General features: G+C 40.9%; 2 protein-coding genes across 2 annotated transcripts in view; one reads left to right on the forward strand and one right to left on the reverse strand.

Annotated features, from left to right (window-relative positions):
• spata2 (spermatogenesis associated 2) overlaps positions 1–563 on the reverse strand; it is a 7083-nt gene extending 6520 nt beyond the window's left edge. The window contains exon 1 of the mRNA XM_072449780.1: positions 511–563. The gene's annotated coding sequence lies outside the window, so the exon portion shown is untranslated. The remainder of the gene's footprint in view (positions 1–510) is intronic.
• A 357-nt stretch (positions 564–920) lies between these two features.
• On the forward strand, positions 921–4300 carry rnf114 (ring finger protein 114). The gene is made up of 6 exons (XM_072449782.1): positions 921–1183; positions 2010–2160; positions 2961–3067; positions 3211–3325; positions 3414–3521; positions 3608–4300. Exons 1-6 carry the CDS (start codon positions 1047–1049, stop codon positions 3671–3673), a joined length of 684 nt encoding a protein of 227 aa, XP_072305883.1. The 5' UTR covers positions 921–1046; the 3' UTR covers positions 3674–4300.
• Positions 4301–23702: the final 19402 nt, after the last annotated feature.

Below are 23702 nucleotides of genomic sequence, written 5' to 3' on the forward strand. Positions count from 1 at the left end.
AAGCCAGATCTTGATGTGCACTTGTCTGAACCCGGTAATAATAAATATAAACGCCCCATAAAATGCGCCATGGTTCATAAAAGCATATTTGTCCGGACAGATGGTTTTCTTGAAGGCAGTGTGCATAATCCATATAAATACTCTTCATACAGATGTCTCAGACGGAGCTTCTGCGTTAAACCATCTGTAGCAAACATGAGTGTGAACAGCCTGTAGTTGTTTCTCACAGTCCACACGGGCCGTGCGTGAAGCTGCTCCACAGAGAGAGTTCACAGAGGACTAAGTTCACCTGTCATGATGCTGACTGCATGGGCCCCACACTCAAGCCGTAAACGCCCATTGAGCGCAGCTAACGCTGTGAGCTTAGCTACGCTCGAGATTAGTATTCATCTGAGCTGATTTCGGGGCCCAAGTGTATGAGCACAAATGTGTGAGCAGAAAACAGACTAATCTAAGCGCAGGCCGACTCAGTGAGTCTGTGGTGCCGTGACTCCAAACCCAGAATCTTACCTTAAAGCAGAGCTAGCTCTGGTAGCGACGCCTCCTCAGCTGTTGGAAATTCCCATCTTCTCAGCGCGCATGCGCACACCTCTGACAGTTCAGCAGCTTCAGGAGCCCACGTGCGGAGGCAAACCTACTACTTCTGCTCCTCCGCATAGTCACAATATGTAACTCTGTGTGCTCACAGAGAGGTTTAAAGGCGTCCGGCAGTCATTGTGCGTGACTTTATGTGGCAATGGTTTGGTTTAAATATTATAACAAAAGCTACCTTTTCATTGTATTTCTCCTCTGGATCATAATATGGTATTTTTACTTCTTAATATCCGATGCCACACCACACCCCTTGACTCACTATGAACGTAAAGCGTGATGTCCCGTAAATCTTAAAAGGTTTCATTATAATTCCAGGGCTCCGGTGATTTCCATGGTTTTGTTTGTGTGCCTGTAGCTCCGCCCCCCGCGTTAAACGAAAGGAACCAGGAACTAGTGACGTTACGTCTGTGCTGTGCGAGGACGGCTGGTGGGGGGCTGACAGAAGAAAAGAAATGGCGATGCTCGGAGGATTTAGCTCTGCACAGCACAAGAAAAATGCCTCGGACGGGACCGGCGACGTGTCTGAATTCCTGTGCCCCGTGTGTCTGGAGATCTTTGACAGCCCCGTGAGGACACAGTGTGGACATACGTGAGTTGTTTCCCTTTTCCTTGTAGATTGAGCTATGACTCGTCTGGGTCTTGCACTAGCGGCTGTGCAACTGAAAGATAACAGCGGCAACATTCACTGTGAAAATGAAGTGTGGCCGATGACGCTGGAATCAAACAGTCCAGTCATGTACGTTCGTTGTGTGCGGCAAAACAATTTGACAACAAGAATATGACAAAAGGTAATTCAAGCTTGACATTTCGGTTTCAGTTTTGTTTACATCAAAGGGAAGACGCCAGATGGGATTTGTAGTCCAAAGCGCTGTTGTGAGAACTGTGCGAGACTTCCAAAGGACTACAATTTCCAACGCCCTCTTGTGGCTGCGGCGTGGTATTTCAAGAGGGCATAAGTGTAGTTAATCTAGGCCCATGTCAGCTATTACAAGAACATTTTACTCAAATAAGAGTAACGTTACTTCAGAAATAATGTTACTGAAGTAAAGATAATGGTTTAGGAATTGAATCAAGTAAGAGTAATACATACTTGGAGAAACTACTACTCAATTAAGAGTAATTGCATTGTCAGGACGTAACATCCAATTTATAATTTGAAGTTAATGTAAATGGAAGGACACAAATTAATGCACAGAATCTGGTATTTTCAAAGAACAGAACACAAACATGTTCAAGAAACACAAATGTGTATCAGTTATTACTGTCAGTGTCAACATAAAGCTTTAGTTTTGTTAGAAGTGATACATTGCTGACATCACTAACTCAATGAACATCATGATTGTTGCTTGATTAAAGAAAGCATGTAGGCCTAGCAATGTGTGAATACAACTGTAATGTCCTGCCTCTGGGTGCAGGTTCTGCCAGAGCTGTCTGCAGGAGTGTCTGCGTCCTCAGAAGCCTGTGTGTGCAGTGTGCAGAGCCGCTCTCGGCCACTGCACTAAAGCTGTGGAGGTGGAGGCCCTGATCCAGTCATCTGCAGCGGCGTGTAAAGGGTGTGGAGCACAGGTATGTGTGGAGACTGTTCTCATGCACAACAGAGCTCTGCCACAGCTCGGATTTGTGTTGAGAACTGGTCAGACAACTCTGTCTCAGTCTGTATGCCCGTCAAAGCTGAATTAATACATAGTCAGTATTTGTAATCTAGCCTATGAAACAGAGCTGTGGATGTGTATCATCATTGCTATAGAGTGTAGTTACTATTAATATACTTACCTTGTGCAGAGCACTGACACAAGCCAGTTAGTAATAATAAACTGTGAGGCAATACAATATGTTTATGTTGCACTAGGGATGAGACAAAATCTCCTGAGATAAAACATGTAATGGATATTATTTTGATTTTACATTTGGTTTGGACAGAAAATTGGTGAGTTACTCATCTTGAGAAGCCATAGTTCCAAAAAGTATTGCTACAATGACAGCAACACTATTAAATAAAACAGAGCAACAATTAGAACAATTAGCCAAAATTGTGACCTGGACAATGTTCACTCCGCTGCACAATTTATTTATAAATTATGTCAAAATCTAATTTTGTCTCATTCTCGTTGCTCCAATCTCATGACGTCTCCTCTTGTTGGAATTGTCTGGTCCCACCCCTGATAAGCATGTAGTATGTGTGACATACTTTACTATATAATATCATTTTTAACTAGCTCAATTGAACACCTCAAAGCTAAAGTCGTTTGTACTTTCAGTGTGCTGTGTATTAAAACAGTGAAATGCAATCCAGTCTGCATTATATGTGTCATTGATTATCTAAAACGTGTAAGAACGTTCATTCACAGAGATTTTTCATTCTTTAGGTCGGTTTGTCCCAGATGAGAGCCCATACAGCTGGTTGTTCTAAATTTCAGGAGTACATCGAGGAAGGGGTGAGGACCACTGCCCAGAGCCAACCTGCCATAATCAGGTGAAAATTAAATAATAGTAAATATTAGTTTGATTTGTTTTCCCCAAATATAGCAGCTTCATATGGCTTGGCCATTCAAATGATATGCAAATACACATATTAAATATCTTTACTTCTAAACTAATATTCACATTGGTTTCCAGTCCTGTACCAAACCGCTACACCTTCACTTGCCCTTACTGTAACTGCCCAAACCTGGACCAGGACGGCCTGATGGAGCACTGTACTTCCCAACATTCAAGGGACAGTCGCCAAGTGGTGAGAATGTTACTGATGCTGATGATGACACGGTGTCAAGCCGGTTTGAACTGTTGTGTGCAACATGTAACTGTACTTTCTTGTGTAGGTGTGCCCTATCTGTGCCTCTATGCCCTGGGGGGACCCCAACTATAGAAGCACTGACTTTTTGCAACACCTGAAGATTAGACACACCTTTTCTTATGATACCTTTGTTGTGCGTATTCACCATGTCCATTATAAATGCCGCATAATTAACTTGTTATAACATTGTTTCTGATCTTGTTGTATGTGTTATGACAGGATTACTCTACAGATGAGCACACAATGATTCAAGAGGCTTTACAGCGCTCTCTCCTGGACCACTGAAGAACTGCATTGCCCCAGATGGAAAAAAGCCAGTGATGCTGATGTCTTGTTAAGACAGTGCTGTGTCATGAAGGTGGTGATATTCGTTAAATGAGAAACGGCTTCACAGAGCTCTGTTAATGTAACCTCAAAGTTAGGTTTTGACATAATCTTCTATAGAACCCAGAGTCTCTGGGCACAAGCCCACACTCTACTGATTTATGACGCTGTGCTTCTGGTGTAATAAGTTCTCTCCAGTCTGGTCTTTTGACCTGTTAAATCTTAACTATGGTGGTGTATCGATGACATATTGTCATAGCCAACACTTGTAATCAGTGCAATCAGATATCCTTGTTGTCAATACTTGATGTTATAAAAAAGGTTTGACCACTAGGTGGCTTCCATTTGCCAGCAAATGATCACAGTAAAGTTAAAATTTTATAAAATCCATTGAAATATTCCAGGGCCCAGTATGAAGGCAGTTAAAACTCTCAAGATAAGATAAACTGTGTAGTACAGGGCTCTGTACAAAGATTATTTTGTTTGTTATTTTGTGTTATTTCATGTGTTTTGAAGATGTGCTTTTCACACATTCAGAGATCTACTGGAAAGAATAAATAAGATGAGGGTTGAACCAAAGCCAGACAAGGCTGTTTGTTTATTGTAACATTTCTCCCTTATGTCTTTGTGCCTGCTGGTAGATCTTACTTTTGACTTCCAATTTTATAGGGCTAACCGCTAATCCCATCAGGAGAAGCGCCTCAATATCGGTCTTTCAATTTAGTTTGTGGCCACAAGAGGGCGCCAGCGCTCCATGTATCTGCTTCTATAGCATTATTCTGTAGCCATTATCACTGTATTTTAGACACGTTGGTATTTTGTTAAAACTGCCTCTGAAATATCTCTGGTACTTGTTTGAAAAAAAAAAGTGTGATGTCTGATTCAGACACGCATGAAAAAAAGAAAACATTTTAATTTTCACTTTTGGTTTGGAAATTGACCTGGTTCATAACTATTGCTTTGGACATTTACAAACAACTTTTATTTGTAATAATGACTCCAATGTTGGAATTGGAATATGTACAACTTAATTGGCTTGAATGTGGCATTAATTTATTAATTTAAGTTATATTGGCACTGTAAAACATTTGTATACTTTTAAAATATATTTTTCTTTTTTTCTGAAATGCAGTTAATCTGAACTGCCAAAACACAAACTACATTTCCACAATATTCTTATTTTTTGGGATGCACTTGTATTGAACAACCACATCACGTTTTTTATATTTTACAGTTCAAGAATAAATCATTTTACGGCAGAACTTTCTTTTGTCCATTTATCATCAATCGTTTTCTTTGGTGTAATGACGTTATTCTTTGCCTGGACGTCTCACATTCTCCGCTGTCAAGACGCTAAATCCTGATAAATTAAACTTCTTTAATTATTTAAACCCTGGCCCTCACAAATCAGGCACAGTGATTTATACATGTGTGTGTGAGACATGGGGGAAACACTCAGCAGTGATGGATGACACCAGAGTGCAAGAGCAGTTAAAAACACTGCCAATGTTGTAGACCAACGATTCAAACAGGGATTTCGGGGTGTTAAATTGTTTAGAATTTGTACAGATTTATTTGTTTACCATTTTGGCTTAAAAGTCAGTGGTGCAGGAATCAAACCAGCAACCCCATGTCACCACAAGCTGCAGAATTAGTGCAGTAATTTGTGGGGGAAATTATAATAATAATAATAATACAAAATTGGAACAAAGCTAAATTAAACTGGATATAAAATTTGCTTGATTCAATTTGATCAATATGAGGAATAAACACCACAATTTAACAATAATTCACGATTACTAGGAGACCATACTCCCATTGTCTGAAACTTTACTATTCTTTAAGTTTGTGACCCGCATTAGGAAACCCAACCCTCTGAATGACTAAATAAAGTTAACATGATGAACACAGCCAGATAAAAAGTTGTATTTTCTTATTTTTTGTACAAAATAATTAATTAAAAAGACAAAATGTTGCTGCTAAAATTGTCATGATTATGTTTTTTTTAAAGTTATGATTATATTGTGGCATGAATAATCACGATTATCAATTAACTGAATAATCTTGACATCCCTAGACTTTACTTTATAGTTTTTGTGAGTTCTTTACTTATAAGTGATACATTTATACTATTACTTCTATTTGTCAGTTTTCTCCTGCTTACAACACTCAATACTTCACACTAAATCTGCGCATGCTTTTACAAATATATACAATACATTTTCCAAATAACATCACTTCTTTACTCTTCTGATTCTAAAGAAGTTGTGCCATTAATTCACAGACTTGGCTTTGGATTCGGGTTGTCACGATATCAAATGTTACGATTATTGTGAAAAGATGAATGATTCTCCTCAATTATTGATGCCATGACCAAAGAACAGTAAAATCCTTAATTTCCTCTCATTTAAATATTCTAATAGCACAGTGATCCTCTTGTCTGTGTCCAGTTCAGAGTATAGATGTAACTTAATTTTGTTTAGGGTTTGTTTAAATGTTGGGGTTCAAATTTAAGCTTGGAGTTTTATTTTGTATTCTTACGATTATATTGTGTCCTGAATAATCTCGATTATCGATTAACCGAAAAATCTTGCCATCCTTACGTTAGCCGCAATAAAATGTGTCATAAAAACCCCCTCTTTCTTTGTTACAGACAATATTATGTCATATTACCATTATCTCTGCAACGTGTTTGATGTAAAGAGGACATTATGATGAAACCTTATTCCTCTGTGCGTCGTCCACAGGGAAACGCTCTCATCACCCACTCTTATTTGTGAAATTACAACGGCTAAAAAAAATAACACAACACTCACACCTTCCTCTACAGAGAACCCCTCAAACTTTCTTGATCTTGTCCCCCCCCCTTTTTTTTCCCTCTCTCTTTTAACCTCTTTTCTTCTTTTTTATTCCCCCCACACGATCTGCTTTCCGCTCCGGGGCAGATCGTGTGTAGACGGTGCGAGAGCTAACGAGATCCTTGAGGTGCTCCTGGGCAGGAAGGAAGTTGCACCCAAAACACGAGAGATCCGAAGTCTTTCTTGTCTATTTGGTGGCGGTGTGTGTGTGTGTGTGTGTGTGTGCTGGGAGGGGGGGGAGGGGGGGGGGTGTTGAACAAGGTGGGGAATAGGAATGAGGAAGATAGAGGGGCGAAAAGGGAAGAGAAAGAACACATTGAATAAAAATTTCATAAAGTTCAGTGCTCGGTTTCTTTGATGCGAACAGTAGAAACGGAGTCTGCAGGATAAGAACAGGCAGCAATTAATGCGACATGGGCCCCAAGGCGGAACACAAGAGGCACGAGAAGGTGGCTGCTTTCTGAAGAGGATTATCACCACCAGAAGATCCACAAATCTCTTCTCTCACGGATGAATGAGTGGCCCATTTTACCTGGGACTTAGAAGCTGTAGAATGCAGCTGTAGGAAAAGCACAGTGCGTGTTCTAAAGCAGTGCTACAGCTGAAGTAAAAGTGCCAAAAAAGACAACAACGCTCAAGTAAAAGTACATGTAGCACATAAAAAAACGACCTAAGTAAACATTTTTTGCACAGATTTTGAGGATATTAATTAACCCCTTAAATGTAGTGATTTTGATAAAGAATTGCTGATGTTTGATCAACAGTTGTATTTTTCAAGTGAATGTTATGAATGTATTCATGTTTTGGCAGGATGTCACTATAAAGATGCTTAAAAAATAACCCTTCAAACAATATGAAGAGTACTTTCTACTTTTCAGTTCAGTTAAAAACAGTAGTGGAGTAAAAAAGAGCAGGTTATTGCTCTCAAATGTAGTGACGTAAAAGGAAAAAAGTATCCACTGCAAGTACAGATACCAAACATGCTTATTACTTTTGTTACTTGTTATTTTCTTGACCGCTTGATCGCTCAAATACTGAGGGATCAAATGTACATAAAGAATCAGCTCAAAAGATTTATAATCAATTTGAACAATTTGCCTAATCAACCCCCCATTTCATTTCTTTCTGTCCAGGTTTTAAAAAATCGAGGAATCGAGCAATAGGAGGTCATGGCCTGACAAACTTTGGGTCTGACAAGGAAACCAGTTAGAAAATAGTATATTATTACACGACTTACATACAGTATTCACTATGGGCAATTTAAGATAAACAGATACAACGTGCATGTTTTTTTGTAGGATAAAACCAGAGTAAAGGCCACACTGTGTCTAAAAACTGCATTTGAATGACCCAAGATCATCTAGAATTAACATCTTGGTTAAGGCGATGTTATGCTAGATCAGCGATACTTGGATAAAACATAAAAACCTGTTGCTGTTTATATAGATCAAGGCTAAATGCTTTAATGAAGATGGGTCCTCAAACTTGCCTCTGTCGCTTTGGTTTTGCTGAAGCAGTGTATCTGAGCAGAGGTGCAGGGCGTGTGAGAGCAGCGCTGGGGATTTGTGTGTGGTAAAATTCCTCAAAGTCAGGAGAAACAGGAAGAGCGGGAATCCTCGGCACAGTGGGTCCGACCTCTCCAATGGGCGGGGGAAAGGGAAAGTGCCAGTGGGCATCCCTGACATCAATCCTGGCACCGCACCAGCCCCTTCCGCTCTCAAACTCCAAACAGAGACGCCCCTGCCACAACCAGACACACACAGCTTATACTCAGATGTAAAGGAAGCACTTTAGCCTAATTATGCAACTAACACAGACATAGAGACCAATTAAAGATTATAAAAGCATTATTTTATTGTATTTGTTAAAAAGAGGAAAAGCATTTTGGGAAAATCATAATGAAATAATGATGAATTTGTATCAGGCTAATGGCATAGTCTCAGATGGACAAACAAATACATCTAAACACTTGCCGTATTAAATGGTTTGGAGTATCCACTTTTTTCATGTGGATACTTCCAGTAATTACCATTATTTTACAAAATCATAACAAATATCTGCAATCGCACTGTTAGAAGGTCAATTCTGTCAGATTAGTGGTGACCTGTCTTCCAGTTCAAATATATAAAATCCTTACTGTTGTGATGTCACATTAGTTACTCCATATGTAGACTACTTTATGTGATAATATTGTTATACTGTATTTTCAACATTTTTCAGAAAGTACAGGCTTAACAAGAACATTTGCCGTGAAAGATCTCAAGATTGTCGAAGCTTTATATTTCTATAATCATCACATCTATCAGGGGACTTGCTAATGATTACATATCACTTATTTATTTATTTATTTGAATTCCACAAAGCCACTGTACTAATATTTGCGAGTTTTGCCCTCGGAGGTGCGCGTGTCCCCGGTGTACTTACATGTTGAGTTAATATGTACGCCTCACAATGGGATAACAGAGCCATGGAGGCAAATGGATGTGAGTTTACCCCTCGTCGTACCCCTGTAGACCAACTAACGGTGTGATTGAGTGTGTGCGCGAGACAGCCAGGCCCAGGGCTATTATTCTCCCATTAATTTTTCCATTTGAAATCAAACCTCAGCGGACGGCCAAGGGGGAGTCAGAGGAGGGGAGGAACAGCCTTGTGGAGTGCTGCAGAAGCACAAGTGACCAACAGGGGAGGCAGTCTGACTTTACATCAACTTATCCAGGGCTCTGTTACTGGAAGTAGTGTAATGTGATCATATTAATGTTCAAAGTTCTTACAATTTATATCTTCTGATGTAAAGTGTAATTTACTACTATTTCAAATATATAACATTTATTTGTATTTATTTTGTCAAAATCATCTGACAAGACAGTTATTTTATTGGTTTCACAGTTTTTGTGCCAATATTAGTGTACGGCACTGCTCAGGTAAGTCATGTGTTTCAACATGCTAAAGCTGTGGTACGTTTTGTAAATGAGTAAATTGTGTGTTTTCCACCAAAGAGTATTTAGTGAAAGCAGCACTTTGTGACTACATCAGGTCGCTGCACACTGTCTGCATCTAATGGTATGATAAATGTATTTTATATCTCGTCAACCCCGAAGTAAGAGCTGAAAGCAGCGCTCTGATTGGCTGCGCTTGAGTGGTCCACCCGAGTTTCATTTCACTCAACATGAAAAAACACTTTAAATCCAAAATGTGAATATTAACAAAGTGCAAGGGTTTACGAGAGCTGTTAAAAACCTTATAGTTATAATTGTGTGGTGTGAAATCAGCTTTACTGTGCCAAAAAATAAATAAAAAAAGTTATGATTCACGTTTTATTCATGTTGTCCAATCATTTCTTCAAAACCCCAAGAGGAATTACAGCTGTGACTACTGTGCAAAGGCCTAACTCTGCACCTGTACTGTTCAAGTCAGGATTACTTAAGTCTCAATCAAAGAATATTATTAAGATGAAAAATAATGTATAAAAAGTGAAATTGTGTCCGTCTAAAACCTGGACAGTATTAACCATCACAACGATCAATATTAGCAGTTAACCCTCATTCCCAAATCGCCTCCTCCGCTCCACACCTCCTCCTCAAGTCTCCTTCAATCCCAGTCGCCTCTCTCCTCCCTGTTTCCCTCTTTCTTTCTTTGGAAAACGCCAGTGCTTGCTAATCTGTCACTCACTTGTTGTCCTGTGGTGGGAGTGATGGGCGGCCATGACGGTTGGGTTATACACCTCCAGCAGGCTGCAGCTCCGAGGGCTCGATCATTAACCAGGCAGGTACAGGAGGAAGTGCTGATGCAGAAGCACGCTGACAGATGATATGGGAGACAATGGGACGGCTGCCTATACTTAACTTGTCACGGCTCCTTCTCTATTAACTTGTGACATATCTCAGAAGAGGGAAAACACTTTTATTATTAGGTATTTGGGAAAACAGCAAATTATATGATGTATGTATAGGTGTGTCAAAATGGCTTGGGTGATATTCTTGTAAATATGGAGCCAAATGACCATAATAACAAATGGAAATCACTCTAAATCACCTTCAGTTTTAATAGTATTTCTCACATGTTGCGTTTATGTTGTTTTTAAGCTCCAAAATGTTACTTTTTAAATTTATATATATATATATATTTTGCATATTTTTGGACGTTTCACTTTAGATAATAATAATAAATAATAAAATGTCATTAAAAAATTGGTTAAGATGATTTTACTGCAAAATACTTGTCCACAATACAAATCTGAAGTACGTTTTGTGACTTTCATTTCCTGATCAACAATCACAATTAGGCATTTTGTTTTTGCTTTTTTGTTTTATTTTTTATGCCGCACAGCCACTGATGTGTGTGTGTCACTGTGAAGCAATTTAGGTGACTTGAAAAGTGCAATTATGATTAATATTCCTATTTTAAGCCCATAAACCATTTATAAATTAATTCAGGAAAACATGATTAAAGAAAAAAGTAAGAAAGTTCCATAAATGTCAATAAATGTGATCGAGCTTTATAAAAACTATATCAAACCCACAGAAAAAGTAACGCACATCCTAATTGTAAGTGACCATATAAGGAGTTGACAGGAAATACAGCAGAACTTTTCAGTCTTCACAGTTTCCCATTAACTACAGTGACACGCGGAACAAAAGGCCCTAATATGAGGTTGTCTCCCAGATATAATACTCTAACATTTCCTAATTATTAACCGCCCCCCATTCACATTCACTGTCCTCTACTTCCTGTGCTTTGTGCCTGGACGGGAACGAACAACGCCAGCAGATCTGTCAATCAAAGCGCTCCCGCCGCCACCGGCCCAAAGACAGGCCCCAAACACCTCCAGTGGCAGCTCGGCTCAATGAGTAACCGACCTGCAGGTAGTGAATCAAAGTGCTGACAAGCGCGTGGAGGGGCGGGGGGGGGGGGGGGGGGGGAGAGGGGGGAGCCAGGAGGGGGGGAGAGAGGAGGGTACGAGGGGGTAAAGGTGGGCTGTGTAGGAGGACAGATAGAACGCTATAGTAAAGGAGGGGAGGATGAAGATGACAACGGTGTTATTTTATCGCGCACCTCAAACACGTCACCTTTAACTTTGCCGAGAAAGATGGCTGTCTCTGCTGTCTCACAGTTTGCTGCGCTGCGTGTGAATGGCCGGGTAATGTTTAAATGATAAAATGATTAAGATATTGAGCGATATTGACAGAAATAGCGATAGTCGGACGAGATTTATGTCCGACTCCAACAGAAATGTGTTAAAACGTGTCTTTAATTGAATGAGTCGAGGTTGAGTTATCAGATAAATATGAAATGTCTGTCAAATTAAATGCAAAAGTGCAGAAATATCCCTATTATGTGAACGTTTACAATATCACTTTATCATGTTTTATTTTTAATCGGCTCTTTTTGCAGCACTATAAAAGATCTACTCGATATTCAAACTTTGCATCTCTTCAAAACAACATTTATCAATATTATCTCACTTTCAATATATTACACACCTCTGTTTTTTTTCTTTTCTTTTTAGATGTTAGTATGCTACTGTGTTAAAATCTTGGATTTAATTTGTACATCTGTGATCATCCATGACAACACTGAAACACAACGATAAATTCCCAGCTAATCAAAATGCTGAATGAGTCTTCCTCTGTGGGGCTGTTTGTCGACTAAAGAAATGCTAAAGTGGCATGAAACTGGCAAAAGCTTACAAGGCGACGACTTAATTCATACAGAAATGTACTAGGGCACAATTATGTTAAGGCAGATCAAACGCATTATTCACTCCAAAATCATCAGATAACTCACTCCTCCTTTCTCATGTTGTTCCATATAAATCCTTACTATCTACGTACAATAATGAGTCGACTAATGCAAATTTTGTCGACTATATGACTATTAAAAGACCTATAGTCTTCCCAGATGCCACCAGAGAAAGTTATGTAGGTGTGAGGCCTCGTTCATTGACTTAACAACAGCAGAATCAAACTTGCAAGTGCACCATTATCACACATGCTTCTTATTTCAATACACTATTTTCCCTAAAACGCAATCCCCATTTCCCACTGTCCAGACTTTCCGCAGCGTCGCCCCCAGCAGCGTGTCTTCTGACGGGACACACACTCTCTAATCTCCGCTCACAGACAGATGAGCGCTGTCAGTGCTGCCATCCCGGGACAGCTAAACATTAATGACTTAGGCTTGACAGGCGCTGGCAGGACAGGGGCGAGGTGAAGGGGGGGAAGCCTGTGGACAAAACCCAGGGATAAAAAGCCAAAGTGATGGCTTTATCTGTCTGACACAACCCCTTTTGTCTTGTGTATATGTATGTGTGCCATCAGCAGATTCCTGGCGCAACATGACGGGTTTATTGCCCTGTTTTTCCTCTTCTGAAGTGGATGGAGGTCTTTGTATTCCCACTGCCCCTCCATCCTTCCTTCAGCGCGTTTCTCACATTCTTTCATGTGTGTGTGTGTGTGTGTGTGTGTATGTGTGTGCGTTATCGTGATGTTGCCTTCATGTCCTCCGTGAGTTCCTTGAGCATCCTGGACTTTGATGTTGGCAGCGCTGATGGCAGGTCACGGGGAAGAGTGGCCCCAGAGGAGAGAGGACAATGAGGATGGAGAAGAAAAAAATAAATGCTGGGACCATTCCATATGTGCTTGTAGCTTTATGTTGTTGTTTTGTATGTATTTTATGTTGTGTTGTGGTTCCTACAACTTGCCCCATGATGGTCTTGTTCTATAAATGTACAATACCATGAGCAGGTTATGAGCAAAGGTAAATAAATGAAAATCTGACTATGACAAATGCTCATTCTCAGTGGAACTCAGTCCAAAGCCATTACTAGCATCCCAATGTATAATATCAAATAAACTTTGTGATATGAATATTTGAAATTGCCCCAGCTATAACAGATTGCCAGATGATCTAAAGTTGTATTAGTATAATATTTACAATGTTTTGTCTGACAACAATTAAGAAAAAATAAATGTTAGTGTTTAAAACAGTAAGACATTTTTTAATTTACACTTTTTTAAGGTACCGTTTTATTACAGTTTAGTTCTGCACATATATTATATTTTTAGATAAATTCTGTCTCTGTCTTCCAATGTTTATCTGGTATTTTATTGTTTGTCCTGTTTTTAAATAATAGTTTTGTATTGCTATATAAATGTATATCCTTTATATGTAATATTGTAATATATCCTTTATATCCACGCAGATGAACTGTGTGGAGTTGTGGAGCATGTCTTCAACATGAGCCTGAAGCTGAGGGTGGTACCACAGGTCTGGAAGACCTCCTGTCTGGTACCTGTGCCTAAGACACCGCGCCCCAAAGACCTCAACAGCTTCAGGCCAGTGGCTCTCACGTCCCACCTGATGAAGACACTGGAGCGGCTGGTCCTGGACCACCTCCGCTCCACCGTGAGCTCAGCTATGGACCCGCTGCAGTTTGCATATCGGTCTGGCATCGGAGTGGAGGACGCCGTCATCTCCCTGCTGCACCGCTCTCTCTCTCACCTGTAAAAGCCTGGCAGCTCTGTGAGGATCCTGTTCTTCGATCTTTCCAGCGCCTTCAACACCATCCAGCCGCTGCTCCTGAGGGACAAGCTGGAGACGGCTGGTGTGGAGTATGACCTGGCAGAGTGGATCCTGGACTACCTCACAGACCGACCCCAGTTTGTGAGAGCCCGGAACTGTGTGTCTGACACTCAGACCTGCAGTGTGGGGGCGCCCCAGGGCACCGTCCTCGCGCCCTTTCTCTTCACCCTTTACACTGCAGACTTCAGACATGACACGGACAGCTGTGTCCTGCAGAAGTTCTCTGATGACTCTGCCATCATCGGACTCATCACGGACGACGATGACGCGGAGTACAGAGGACTGGCGCAGGACTTTGTGGACTGGTGTCAGCGGAACCACCTCCTCATCAACGCGGGGAAGACCAAGGAGATGGTGGTGGATTTCTGCAGACGCCACCCCACTGCCCCCTCACCAGTGAACATCCAGGGACGGGACATTGAGAGAGTGGACTCATACAAGTACCTGGGTGTTCATCTGAACCACAAACTGGACTGGACTCATAACACAGACGCACTGTACAGGAAGAGCCAGAGTCGGCTCTACGTCCTGAGGAGACTCAGGTCTTCAGGAGTGACAGGGCCACTCCTGAAGACCTTCTACGACTCTGTGGTGGCATCAGCTCCTGTAGGTGTGGTTTGCTGGAGCAGCAGCATCACAGAGAGGAAGAGGAGGAAGCTGGACAGAGTCATCAAGAAGTCCAGCTCCGTCCTGGGCTGTGCTCTGGACTCGGTGCAGGAGGTGGGGGACAGGAGGGTCCTGGCTAGATTCACATCTATGCTGGACCATGAGTGTCACCCCCTGCAGGACACTCTGTCCACTCTGGAGAGCAGCTTCAGTGAGAGACTGATCCACCCTCGATGTGTGAAGGAAAGGTTCCGTAGGTCTTTCCTTCCTGCTGCTGTCAGACTTTATAACAAAAACTGTTAGTACTGAACACTCGCAATACTGACCTAACCTAATACTGATGTGCAATTCTGTCATATGTGCAATTGCTGTTGGAATTCATGTGCAATTACTGTGCAATTACTGTGAAATTCATGCGCAATCTATGTGCTGTCGTGACACATATTCATGTGCAATTACTGTCGTGATCACACGCAATGGTATTTATGTATTTATTTATTTGTCTATGGGAGTTTTTATTTATAGGAGATCTTCTACTGAAAGTGTTTTTCAGACTTCCTATAAGTGATCTGTTCTTCTGTATCTACCTCTGTATCTACCTGCGTTGCACCAATGAAATTTCCCCATGTGGGACAATAAAGGAATATCTTATCTTATCTTATCTTATATTATATATACATGTTATATATATGTAACATAAAGTAATATTCCAAGTTCTAATGCATTTTCATACAACGCTCATTGGTATAAGTATCAGTTCAATATAACAATACTTGTTGTAGTATTACTTTATATCAGATTGAAACAAAAATCACTACTTTACCATTTCCGACCAAATAACAAATACACTAACTTTTTTGCCTGTACTGTTACTGTTAACTGTATTCGTGTCTAAGATTTTCCAGATTGCCTGTTAGCTCGGTGTGAATTGAAATGATTGTCAGAGGCTAAATCTTTTTCCCATAGCCAATTATTAGTAGTGTCCTATTTAACTTTGTGCTCTGTGTGTGATGTTTGTGCTGGTGTCACTCAGGCCTGCTGCATGCGCCCGCTGCACTCCTCTCCTTTCCTCTGAATTATTAAGTGTGTAGCTCAGGGATAGGAGCCGCTTGTGCTGAGTAGACACTGCTCTGATCCAGCTTCACACGGGCTACATTTCGGAAGTGCAAAGGATTACATTGCCTCCCTGTCAGCCTTCCCCAGGACCTCCTCTGTCCCATCACACACACACCTCTTCTTCACCTGTGGAGTGGTGTTGTGTACTTGCTGCCGCCGGTGTCCTGCAGAGCCAGGGCACGCACTCAGTGAAGCTCTCCCCATGCAGCCGCTCTGTGTGCTGGGTTCTCGGAGCAATGATTAACCCGGTTCAGATGGATGCTGGAGCGGAGTCGGATACATCACTGGGGCATTGCAGCTGCCATGTAAAGGAAGCGTCACCCGTGCACCGGTCCTGACGGAGGAGAGACACTCAATCACTCACAAAACAGGACACACAATAAGGAGTGGAATACATGCATCTCAAAACAGAAGCTAAATATTAGATGGAACCAGTTTGACACTTTTTACTTTACACATTTTATTATAACAATAGAAAATATGATTATTGGTGCTTCTGTTCATAACAATCAGAAGACTTCCAGAAGTCTTTCGACAATCATTTGTGCTCTGAAGTTTAACAAATCTTTCGGGCAAGAATTAAAGAGAGGATTGATGAAGTTACTCAATAAATCACAGCTAATCAATTATTGAAATAATTGTCAACTATAATTTAGAATTCAAATAATCATACATATGTTCCAAAACATGCCATGCAAACATGCCTGAGAAAAGACGTGTTGTGACTCAAATTGTGCCACAATTGCATGAAAATGACATGGAAAATGTGTACATTTTGTGTATTTGATAAATGTACTCCCCCACGATCCAAACGGCTTCACTTCAGCTTCATCTGGGCCAAATATTTGGAAAATATTTGTATCATGTGACTTTTGCATTCTCAACAACTAATCGATTCATCAAAAAAATAATTGCTGGACTAATCAATTAGTAAAATGATGGTTAGTTAGGACACAACAGTCTGGGTGTTCCTGAGAAATGTATGATTTGGAATGTCAGAAAAATGTTGATAAGCCTTATTGAATTTTCTGTGGAAGAAAATGAGTCAATGCCTTTTATTCTACGTTAATTCATTTTGAATTAATTGTACTGGCGCTGGAACTATTCATTGTGTTGTTGCACTCCAGCGTGTGAAACAATTGTCAGTTTTTATTGATATTCAATTTATTATCACAATTTAAGTCATTATGTTTCATTCGATCCCCAGCATTATTAATAGTGTATATTGTATTGGAAATGAATGGAAACACCCCAGCAGCCCGATGGCAGTGTGAATGAGTGTAGCCTGATGCAGCTCGTCATCCCTCGGGCTGCCCTCGACAGCAGGGGAAGCCCTGGTTTCCTGCAGATGACAGGAGCCACAAAGGCAGAGTGTCCCGTCAGCACATCCCAGTGAGAGCAGGTTAATGATTGTGTATGTCCACAGCTGGGACGGCCGGCCCAAAGAGGAGAGAGGAGAGAGAGGGGCGGAGAGGATACATTCACTTACACCTAAACGTCATTACTGCTGCAGGAGGACTGATGGTGTGTTTTTGTCATTTTAATGATCTTTTAATCTGAGTGTGGGACGCTAAAAATTATCATCATTTATCGTTAATGAGCCAGAACAAAAACTACATGTCAGCCATGTTTAGCATGTTGTTGTGTTGTCGCTCTTACACTAACAGGGCAGAGAGTTAGAGAGAGGGGAATAATCTGAGTCACTAGTTAAGATCAACTGTTTCTATTAACAAAAACACCATAATAAACATTTTAGACAGGAGTTTGCCTAACTATGGTATTTTGAAATCAACTCGATCTTTCCATCTTATAAATGTCGATCGTTATTTGGGGCCAGACAGTTTATCTTTTTAAAAGTTTCTATTGAGTCCATTGAATGACTTATATTCCCCAAATACATAAAGTAATTTATTAATCTCAGTTCAAGTTATGAACACAGAACACAATGTATAATGTGCTACATGACAGCTACAATATCTCTAGCAGCAAGTATTTATCTGTAGTGTGCACTTTGTCATGTTGTTATAAAATACAACAAAAAGAGATTTTGTGCTCATCCAACATGTTCCCACTCTGCATCTGCTGTAACATTATTCATTATTATTACATTATTTATATGCCTTTATATTACATCTAAGGGTTGTAATCCTCAATTGTCTGGTTGTAATAGCTCCTTATCTGTAAGTGCCCATACAAATCCTGTTTCTCTAATTCAAAGGGTTCCTTTAAGGTATTGAAACTTTCCATTTGTTTTTTTTACAATTTGTACATAACGCTATCCAGATCTTAAATCTTGGGTCTATGGTTGTTTTACTAAAACTTTGATATTAAGAGTTTAACTTAATTTATTCAGTATTTAAGAGTAGTAGATAGTAAAATTAGTGATGTGTCCCTAACGCTACTGTAAAAAAAAATCTTGTTTAATTACTGAGCTCCAACTCTCCATGCAGCCCACCCTGGACCCCTCCTCCTGAGCCCACCAGGACGTGGTTAAACTATTAACCCACTGCTGCTTAACAATATTGCTGACTGGTGTGGAAGCAGGAGATCAAAGTTATCTTGTCAGGAGGAACAGCATCTTTCTCTGTGCCCATACAGCCTGTCCACTCCATCTTACCGGCCTATTGAGGCCCGAGCACCAGAGCAGGGAAGGAGACACCCCCATACACCCACTCCACCCCAGCCCCACCCCCAAAAGCCCTCTGCACTACATCTATGGAGGAGGAATTATGATTTTATTCATATGAATGACTTTGGGTCACTTTGTTATGTTTTTTTATAAGATTAAACCTTTTGTAAATGTAATAATAATAGTTTACATTAGTTACGCTGTAAACTTGGGGGGTCTAGTTTTGTTTCAGATTTATGTGCAGGACAAAATGAAGGCGTGGCACAGGCCATAATCTGAATATCTCCTGTCATTGCACTCATCTGAACTTCAGCTCTCCCGTGTCCATCTGTCACCTGCACCACTAATCACAACCACTTTTGAGGCTGGTTAGGTGGGTCATAAAAAGTTGATGCTGGTAATGCATTTATTATCCCTGCTAATGTAGGCGGTGGGACGGAGAGGGGTGCCACCGCATTAAGGGATCATTACGCCTCTGTAGACCCTGTCCCTAGCTCTTAGCTTTGGTCCAGTCCTCGCTCTACTTTATGTGCTGTCTGTATTTAAGTGTAGTTAAGTGTGCTGTGGCCCTAAAAGTTCAAGACGCTTATGGCCCAGGAGATAGTTACCATCCTCTGACCACAGACTAGGCCTATAGCCTTAATGCGCTCAAACCACTACTACACTTAGCTTACTTAAAGGCAGCATTGACCCTTTAGTGCTGTTTGCTAATGTAGCTGAGGAAAAACATCCTAAACAAATGTAAATGCACACTGCACCGCAAATGGCAGCTAATGTTTTTGTTTTGTTTAAATTCAGCGCTGGATTATGGTGATATTACAGTATATATATATATGCATTCTACAGCAGCAGTCTTTTATTCAGCTCAATGGTTCATCATTGCGAGTATTGAGTATTTATCAAGTATGCTGAACACCAGATCAAATATTCATCAATTGAGTTCTCAGGACATTCTTATATTACATTCGTACAGTGTCAACATGAAGTCAGGAAAAAAGGCTTTCAGCTGGAACAGAGACTATTTAAGTTCAATTATGTGACGCCTTTTAATGATTTCAAAACGACCAACTACAACTCTTACTTTGTTTGATTCTATCCCATATTGTAGGTGTATTCATAGTTTATTGAATATTTTATTGGCATTTCATCTGTTTTTTTATATTTATTTGTTTCATTTGTAGTTTATACTTCACAGGGTACGCATGGGTTTCCCCTGTAATAAATACTTTAAATACTAAATAAATAAATCAAATAATATTATTAATTATAATTTTAATGAGCCTCTCCATTTTTATTGGCACATGAGCCAGGTTTGTCTTCCCTAAAACAGATCAACATTTGTATATCAAATACATTTCAGTTTCTCTGCAGCGTTTTTTGATTTGTTTGTTTGTATTTGTGCGTTTCATGATTTTCTTAGTATCAGTGTTTTTCAAACTGTGGTGCACGTACCCCTGGTGTTATGCAAGCTTCTCCTGGTGGTGCAAATGCTGCTTCTTGTGCTCACTTCCTTCAGTGCACATTTTATTCATATTCTTGTTCTTCCTTGAGTCATGTCTATGTTGAAATTAATGTGGAAATAGAAAAATTGAGAACAAGCGCACAAGATCATAGAATTAAGGGTTTGTTCACACTTGTACTGGTCCGATCCCAGTTTGAGATGAATTCGGACTTAGACTTGATTTAGTCCTGTTTTAATCCTGGTTTAACGCTGGCCTTATCCATGTTTAGTTCTGGGTTAAGTCCTTTAGTCCTTTAGTGTTTGTGCCAGTATGAACATACCATAAGTCTGCGAGGCATCAGCAGCATGATTTTTATGAACTTGGGCTGATCACAAAGTTATAATTATATCAGGGCTAACAATAAGATAAAGATGACAATCCTTTACAGCTTATAGGAGATTCAGCCCTTCTGTACACCCAAATATGTGCACGACAAACCAAAGGCGTCCCTGATGAGAGCGCGATGAGAGCGTGCAGGTGGGGCGATGAGGGAGTACGAGTGTGTAAGTGTTGGGACGGGGGGAGGAGGGGGGCCCAGAGGCTCCGATAGTGATAGATTGGCCTGGGAGAACTATGATGCAGATCCACTCATCAAGATTGATGTTCTGCCATTCTGCTTTAAGTGCAATTAAATTGGCCCCTGTGTTAAAAAGCCCAGCCGATACCAGGGCTGAGACGGAGATTATGCTGCATTTCCCCTGCGCTTTCCTCCACCTGCATCCAGCCACAACCATCTCCACACATTCCCCATTGTGTTCCCGACATCTCAGACTTTTTATGTGCAGCTTCATTTTTTTTCCGCACAGCCCACAAAGTAGTTTTTTAATCAATGCCCTCTGAAAGTTTGAATCCCTTTCTGGTTGTAGTCTCACCACAGGATTGATCAGTTGTACATTAGTGCATGTTTAATGTGTAATAATGCATGGTGATTACTGAGAGGAAGGATGTTAAAGTCTCATAACTCATCAACTGGCGCAAAGATGACAGCATGGCCATTTCTCATAAACCGTACACGGACAGGAGATTTCGGCAGCTTTCTTCACTGCAGAAATGCAAGGAAATCTTTGGGTATTTTTTCGTTAAATTTGTTCAGTGTTCCATGATAATTGTTCTTTCTGAAGTATTTCTTTGGATCATGAGAGGCCTTCAAAATGATGGGGGACCAAATCAGTTGAACACACAGTTAACGTTAATAGATTTTTCCCCAATGCTGAGGAAACACTTCATTAGTTAACATATTAAATGGATGTTTGCTAAACATATCCGAATATGTCTTCATCTCTGTTTATTCCCACAGAGATACGACATCTCTGCTACATTGAACCTGAGGTGGACTAACGCAAAGGGCTGATTGGTCAGTCACAAAAGGTGATCTAGATTCATCAATTTGTCTAGGTCTAGTCCCAGAGACCTCCAGCCCTATAATTGTTGTGTTTTTGTGGTTAGCTCTATATGAACAGCGTCATCTTACACAGTTAACACTCTTTCCATATACAGCTTGTCTCGCAGGAGCATTACGCTCTGCACGTCACAACTGGCCTTCTTAGTTATCAATTTCACGTCAACTCAGGACTATTTAAACTTCCTAATGTGGAAGAATGGCTAGACTTTACTGACAATACAATGTGTCGAGTGTTCATGTTTCTGGGTCTCGAAACCTTTTCAATAACTTTATACAAAATATTTAATTTAAACATTCAAAATGTTTATGAATATGACTTTATGTGCTTAAAGCCTGTCCTCAAAGTACAGCAAAAGTGTCCAAATCCCCCAAACTTATTTTACTGCTAGACCTTATTGCGGCACGGGTCCTGTCAAAACAGCTTTGATCAAACCATTCGGAACCATCACTTCTCCGGCAGCACGCACATAATGTACTCAATTTTCCACCTAAATGGAAATATTTTCAATAATTCAAATTGAACGTCGATCACAGTCCAATCCATCTCTCTCCACGTCACCGACTCATTCTGCCTGTGGGCCGGCCCACCTTCGTCAGTGTCAAGTTGTTAACCCCATGTCAACAGTGGAACAGAGCGTATTTGGGCCGGTTTGATGGATGGGTCTTGGTGGACTTGTCCCACACAGACATATTTTCCGAGTCAGCTGAGAGAGGTGGGCCGCACGTGTTTGTCGACCCCTCCACCCACGCACACATGTCCAGAATACAGGGGTTCCCAAGTCCAGGGACAGGGGCAGGACAAACCTCACTGTCAAGCTTATACTAACACCACATGTCACCCGTTCGGACCCAGATGGGCGGAGTCATGACCTCACTGCCACGGGACCACCGCAACGCATTTAGGATGTGTCTCTTTTTGGCTGCAAATGGGAAACTTGACCCTTGTCCTTCGTATGATCAGACTGTGTTAAGGGAGCTTGACACTGTGTGCTCTAAACAAACCCGTAAAATTAACTATACTTCTTCACCCAAGGGAGGAGTTTTGTAATAATAAGGGGACGGCCATTGCAAATAAGCATGAGTGGTTCTGTTTTGTCCAGATCCAAAGTGTCAGAAACATTTCAAACTGGTCTTGCTTCATTTGATTATGCTATTTATTCATTTTCAATTATAATTTAGTTGCAGGGCTAACATGTGAACACAGTTTCCTCTCACAGTGATTTAATGCAGTTACAAATGAATAGTACTATTGTATTTGTTTTCTTTTTTTATATACAATTGGAGCAACTGTCTGAAATTGGGAGGTTAGTAAAATGCAAAAATGAAACGCTTAAATAAAAAAAAAACAACAACATTAAATTAAAGTTGTGTAATGCAGCCAGAATCTTTCAACGAGTAAACCATATTATCCAATCTGTATATTGGGTTAGGGTTAAAAACAAATCTGAAGATCAAGTAGACAAACCTAGATTTGAACAAGTTTGAAACTTTTACTTGGCTCTGTTCCATACAACTTTCCCTATGTTATTTTTGTCACTTAGTGCACTATAATGTATCTTATCTGTTACAGTCATGTGAGAGAGAAAACAGCATTTAGATTGCAACAGTGTTCGCAAGGGTTCAAAGTGGAGATGCCATCAGTACATGACTGATCACTCGTCAATGGCGCGGGTTCACTCACAGTCATTACTCATGCGACTGCAGCCTGTCACTCCACACAGCTGCTCGCCGTTGCTGTCTCCACCGCCATTTTTCAAACAACTTTTCTCTGTTCTTTTTATACTCCAAAACCAAATGTGTACATCTTCTAAGGCTTTCTATCATAGCTCGCAAGGATGCGCAGTGAAAATAGGCTGTGGAAACGGGAAGCACGGAGGGTGTGTAGGCGAGTTTAGTTAGCACCATTTGGTGGTTTATGGCAAAGGGGGGTTGTCATAATGTGGGCTGTTGTCCACTCCAGCTCGGAGGGTCAGATTAAAAAGTCTGGGCCCTTCTATAGCGCACCCTCACAGCCCCAGTGACAGGGGCGATCCATCACTCGTGTCCCTAACAGGGTGGGGGTCAGTGGGGGTGGTGGCAGCGGGCTCCAGATCATGGAGGCTTATGGAGAATGCTCGGGCTGGTTAAACTTTAACCAGCTCTCTTCCTACACACTCCACGCTGCATTCACAGAGCGTTCACGGCAGTGGGACATCTCGAGGTTTGATCAAACAGAGATGCGTGACCCCCCGCCTACTCAGGGCCCCGTGTCCTCCTGCCTCCATATGGATCCCTACGCAAAAAGGACAACGTTTTG

The sequence above is a fragment of the Eucyclogobius newberryi genome, unplaced genomic scaffold (genome assembly GCF_026437365.1).
Source record: "Eucyclogobius newberryi isolate DKJ021-1_F unplaced genomic scaffold, fEucNew1.0.hap1 SCAF_17, whole genome shotgun sequence".
NCBI classification, from domain to species: Eukaryota; Metazoa; Chordata; class Actinopteri; order Gobiiformes; family Gobiidae; genus Eucyclogobius; species Eucyclogobius newberryi.